Raw genomic sequence first — 5717 nt, 5'->3', positions numbered from 1 at the left:
CTATCATCCCTAGTCATTGTCAAGCTTTCTGATGCATAGCAAGTAACTGCAAAGACTATGGCCTGGGTCAGGCGCACCTGAGTCTCCAGACTGACATCATTCTTCAGCACTTTGGAGAGGTCTCTGACAGCAGACTTTCCCGTCTTTTCATTTCCTGGCTGCTGTTGCCAAGGGTGTTGATTGTGAAGGCAAGCAAACTAAAGCTGTTAACAATCTCAATTTCTTCATCTGTCGTGATGCTGCCAAACAGCCCTGTGATAAGAATCTTTGTTTTCTTTTTTTCTATTTTATTATTTTTGTGTGAGTGTATCGTCAAATCAAATCTGACTGGTACAGGAGGATATTGTCCCTCCTTCCCCGGCAGAGCATCTGGTAGATTCGAACCGTGCGCCTCTGGGATTGTAGTTGCAGCTCCTTGCCACTAGGCCACCAGAGCTCCCCTAGAATCTTTGTTTTCTTGATGTTGATCTTCAACCCATATTGAAGGCTGTAGTCCTTCACCTTCTGTAGCAAGCACTTCAGGTCCTCCTCAGTTTCAATAAGCAGGGTTGTGTCATCTGCATAACACAGATTGTTGATGAGTCTTCCTCCAATCCTGATGCCACATGCCACAGTTTGCTGTGATCCACACAGTTAAATGCCTTTGCATAGTCAATGAAACACACATAGACATTCCTCTGGTACTCCCTGCTTTCAGCCAAGATCCATGTAACATTGGCTATAATATCCCTTGTACCACGGCCTCCTCTAAACCAAGCCTGCACTTCAGAAAGTTCTCTGTTGATGTGCTGTTCCAGTCATTTTTGGATAATCTTCAGCAGAATCTTGCTTGCATGTGATGTCAATGATATTGTTTGATAATTTCACACTCTGTCAGGTTACCTTTCTTTGGAATGGGAACAAATATAGATCTCTTTCCAGTTAGTTGGCCAGGTGGTTTTCCTCCAGACTTCTTGGCTCAACTTGGTGAGCACATCCAGGGCAGCATCTTTTTGTTGAAATATGTCAATTGGTATGCCATCAATTCTGTTATGTTTTTTTAATGAGCTTCAGCATTATTTTGCTCACATGTGGTATTACTGATATTGTGAGATAATTTCCAGTCTGCTGGATCACCTTTCTTGAGAATGGAAACAAATATGGATCACTTCCAGTCAGCTGGCCACATCCAGTGCTGCATCTGTGATTTGAAACATGTCAACTGGTATCCCATCAATTCTTGAGGGCTTACTTTATTCCAATGCCTTCAGTGCAGTTCAGACTTCTTCCTTCATTACCACTGGCTCTTGTATGTGAGATGGAGCTTCGCCATCCTTGCCTCCAAGGGAGCCCCCTGGCTGCACTTTCTCCATACTCATTCAATCTATATGCTGAGCAAAGTATTCAAGAAGCTGGACCCTGGAGGAGGAGGAATGTGGCAGCAGGAGTAGAGTCAGATTCATCAACTTTTGCTATACAAACGACACAGCCTTGCTTGCTGAAAATGAGGATTTGAAGCACTTATTGCAGAAGACCAAAGACTACAACCTTCAATATAGATTGCATCTCAACGTCAAGAAAATGAAAATTCTCACCACTGGATGATAGGCAACATTATAATAGATGGAGAAAAGATTGGAACTGCCAACAACTTCATCTTACTTGGATCCACAATCAACACCCTTAGTACTAGCAATCAGGAAATCAGATGTATTACACTAGGAAAGCCTGCAGTCAGAGACCTCTCCAAGTTAGTGAGGAACAATGATGTCAGTTTGAGGACTAAGGTGCATCTGATTCAGGCCACAGTCTTTTCAATTACCTGCTCTGCATCTAAGAGCTGGACAATGAATAAGGATGACAGAAGAATTGATGCCTTTGAGCTGTGGTGTTGGAGAAGAGTGTGGCACATCCCATGGACAGCCAGAAGAACAAACGGATGTCTTGGAAGAAGGTGTAGTCAGAGGGCTCCTTGGAGACAAAGATAATAAAGCTTTGTCTCACACACTTTGGACACTTTGCTAGGAGAAGCAATTCCTTGGAGAAAGACATGATGTTTGGAAACGTGGAGGGATTGTGAAAGATAGGAAGACCCTCAAGCAAATGGACTGACACACAACTACTGCAAAGAGCTCAAGTATGTCAGAGATTGTGAGGATGGCATAGGATACAACAGGGGCCTTCTTAGGTTCTTGTTATGTACCATTGAGTCAACTACAACTCATAGTGACCCTTATGCACAGCAGCTCTGAACCCTGCTCTATTCTGAGCCAATCTCACAGTCTCTGACACACCTACCCTCATTACCCCAGTTATTGTGTCACTCCATCTCATCCAGGGTCTTCCTCTTCTGCGTAATCAACTGACAACAGGTTCCAAAAGAACAAATCAGTCTTGGAGGAAGTGCAATCAGAGTGCACCTTGGAGGCAAGGGTGATGAAACACTGTCTCCCTTTACTTTGGGGATATTTTCAGGAAGAAATCAGTCCTCAGAGGGAGACATGCTGGGGAAGGTAGGGGGTCAGAGAAAGAGATGAAGACCCTCAGTGAGACGGATTAACAGCTGACCGAGATGCAGGGTGACAGAGATGGTGAGGATGATGGATAGAGCAAGGTTCAGATCTGCTGTTCAAAAGGTCATGGTGAGTCATAGTTGACTTGATGACATCTAACAATAATAACAAGAGAGCCAGTAACCTGAGTTTTGAATTCTAGCCTCCTAAACCACAACAAACTTCTATTTATTAAAGTTACCCTTTTGTTGTAAACACTAACCTTGAGAAGAATGGGAATTGCAGAACATCTAATTGTGCTTATGTAAAACCTACACTTGAACCAGGAGGTGGCCATCAGAACAGAGCCAGGGAACACTGCACGGTTCAAAATCAGAAATGAAGTGCATCAGGGATGTGTCCTGTCTCCATACCTTTTCAATCTGTATGCAGAACAGATCATTCGAGAGGAGGAATGTGGCATCAGGATTGGAGGATGATGCAATCTTACTTGTTGAAACTGAGGAGAGCATGAAGCATTTCCTGCAGAGGGTCAAGGATTGTAGTTTGCAATATGGATTGAAGCACAACATTAATAAAATGAAGATTCTCACCACCAAGCCAGGATATATGGAGATTGAGATTGTTAATAATTTCAGCTTGCTTGGTTCCACAATCAATACTCTTGGCACCATCAGTCAGGAAATCAAAAGATGAATTGTATTAGGAAAATCTGCTGTCAGGGATCTTTCCAGAGTGAAGAGCAAGGATGCCAATGTAGAGACTAAGGTGCATCTGATCCAGGCCATGGTCTTCACAATTACTTCCTCTGCATCAGAGAGATGGGCAGTGGCTAGGAATTACAGAAGAAAAATTGATACCTTTGAGTTGTGGTGCTAGAGAGAGGTATTGAACATACCATGATTGCCAAGAGAACAGGTCTGTCCTGGAGAGGGTGAAGCCAAGTTTCTCCTTAGAGGCAAGGATTTTGAGACTCCATCTCACACTTTGAATATATAGCCAAGAGGGACCAATCTTTGGAGAAGGATATCATGCTTGAAGGGTGGAAGGACAGCGCAGAAGAGGAAGACCCTGGATGAGATGGAGAGACACAATAACTGGGGTAGTGAGGGTAGGTGTGTCAGAGACTGTGAGATTGGCTCAGGATAGAGCAGGGTTCAGAGCTGTTGTGCATAGGGTCACTATGAGTTGTAGTTGACTCAATGGCACATAACAAGAACCTAAGAAGGCCCCTGTTTGATGCCACACTCAAGGGATGGTGAGGCCAAGTTGGAATAAGTGCAGGGTCCTCTGAGAGCAGAGGTCATTCAGGATGTTGGGAAGACTGGGGAGTCTTCTTGAAGAGTTGACATCTGAGCTGAGATCAGAAGGAGTGGGCTTAGCCTGGTGGAGGTGGAAGAGAGTTCTGAAATTTCAGGGGGAGTAGGATTAGCCATGTCAAAATGGAGAAGGTAGAGTCCTTGGTGCAGGAGCAGCACTTGGGGATTTGGGGACACACAAACAGAAGAGAGTAGCTACTGCAATAGGTAGGGTTAGGGATAGCCAAGTTATAAGGTTATAAGAAACTAGACAATTCCTAAGTATGGATGTTGATGGTGATGGGTGCTTCTGAAGGCTTGATTGGAAAATGGCAAGGTTTGAGTTTTTTGGTTTTTTTTTTTTTTAAGGTTTTTTACAACACTCTGGCAGGGTGTGTGTGTGTGTGTGTGTGTGTGTGTGAGACTTCCTGGTCTCCTTCAGGGGCTGGTGTGCAAGGAGGTCCTGAGTGGTGCTTTGTGATTTGAAACAAAGCGTTTTCCCTGACCATCTTGACTTCACAGAAGTTTGTTCTTTTGTCAGTAAGAGTGATAAATAAATCCCTGTGTATCACCTGATTGTCTACCTGTTAAGTCTTTGGATATAAACTGGGTCGCACATTTAAAAAATGATCCATCAAACAAACAAGGTAGCTTGATTTCCAGGTCCTGTCCTCTGAGCGCCTTGTAGGGCTGTTCCTGCTCCAGTCCTGCCTGCCTGCAGGACATGTCCTCACTGTCTTTAACAATTTAGACAGGAATGCACATCTTTCAGGGCCCAAGTACCCTCCTTGGTTGCAGACCAACACATCTCCAGTCTGTGATCCCTTGATTCACTCTATCACTCTCTTCCTTCCCTGCTCCTTCAGTACCTGTTGCCGCATCCCACAATTCCTCTGCGGCGCTGTAGGTCCTATTCTGCCGGCATCTCAGGCATATCTTAGTGTGACATAGGGAAGGGTGGAGGACAGGAAGAGGCACAGGCTCTTATATCGCCATAAAGTCAAGTCAGGGTTCTACTTGTAGGTATTGACCTGCATAACTCATTCCGGTCCCATTCCTTAGATTTCATGAACGGCTTCTATGCACGGCTTCTGAAAACATGTCCTAACATTTCTAGACAACACCAGGTTGGTGTCTATTTTAACTCTCCCAATCCTGGGGATAAAAACTCTTCATTCCAACAGCTGGGTGTTCAGGAAACCTCAATCTCCCTGCTGGTTCTGATACTCTATTGTGCCCAGGAGCACTTTCCCATTCATGTTCGGTTCCTAAAAACCTCTAGAGATTGGAAGGGGTCAGGGTAGGAGTGGGGAGGAAGTGCATAGGGTGAAGGTGTCAAGAGCTCCTTTGGGGAAGGAGAAGCCTGAGTAGGTGCGAGTCGGATCTTGAGAAAGGTGCGCGTTGGAGCGAAAGGTTGGGTGCGTAGGTGGCTGTCGAGTAACTGCCACCTAGCTCCAGGACTTGATTTCCCAATCTGAAAAACTAGGGGTGAGGGGGTCAGGGATCACCCAAAACATTCCTCTGCTGTAAAATTTCAGCAGGGGTTCAGGATACTCCCGTTTCCCATGGGCTTGTTCAGCCCTATGGTCGTTACCGTCCTGCGGCGGCCGCCCAATCGCGTCCTGGTACAGGGAACCCGGAGTTGGGTTCCCGGGACCAGCGGCTGCCATCTTGCCGCTACCGGTTTGCCTTAGCAACCAGTAAAGCCCTCTTCCATTGGTAGTCTGGTCGTGATGGGGCGTGACCGCGGAGCTGTCAGCCTTTAGACTAACAATTATCTCTGGACTGGATTTCTCCGGGTTGGAGTCAGAGGAATCAACCGCGCCAGCGCAGCGTACCGCGTTTCCGGCGTGCGCTCCCTTCCGCTGAGTGGCCGCTCTCCAACGGTCGCGCAGTCCGTACCGGAAGCGGAAATGGTTGGAGCTCT

General features: G+C 45.9%; 1 protein-coding gene across 1 annotated transcript in view; it reads right to left on the bottom strand.

Annotated features, from left to right (window-relative positions):
* MORN1 (MORN repeat containing 1) overlaps window positions 1–5460 on the bottom strand; it is a 135407-nt gene extending 129947 nt beyond the window's left edge. Inside the window, exon 1 of the mRNA XM_006885931.1 lies at window positions 5385–5460. Within this exon, the coding sequence (XP_006885993.1) occupies window positions 5385–5460 (76 nt within the window). The remainder of the gene's footprint in view (window positions 1–5384) is intronic.
* Between the last annotated feature and the right edge of the window lie 257 nt (window positions 5461–5717).

Source organism: Elephantulus edwardii, unplaced genomic scaffold (assembly GCF_000299155.1).
Source record: "Elephantulus edwardii isolate Elephantulus edwardi_28Jun2011 unplaced genomic scaffold, EleEdw1.0 scaffold00045, whole genome shotgun sequence".
NCBI lineage: Eukaryota > Metazoa > Chordata > Mammalia > Macroscelidea > Macroscelididae > Elephantulus > Elephantulus edwardii.
The sequence above is the reverse complement of the archived record's forward strand: the minus strand, read 5'-3'. Positions and strand labels throughout refer to the sequence as shown.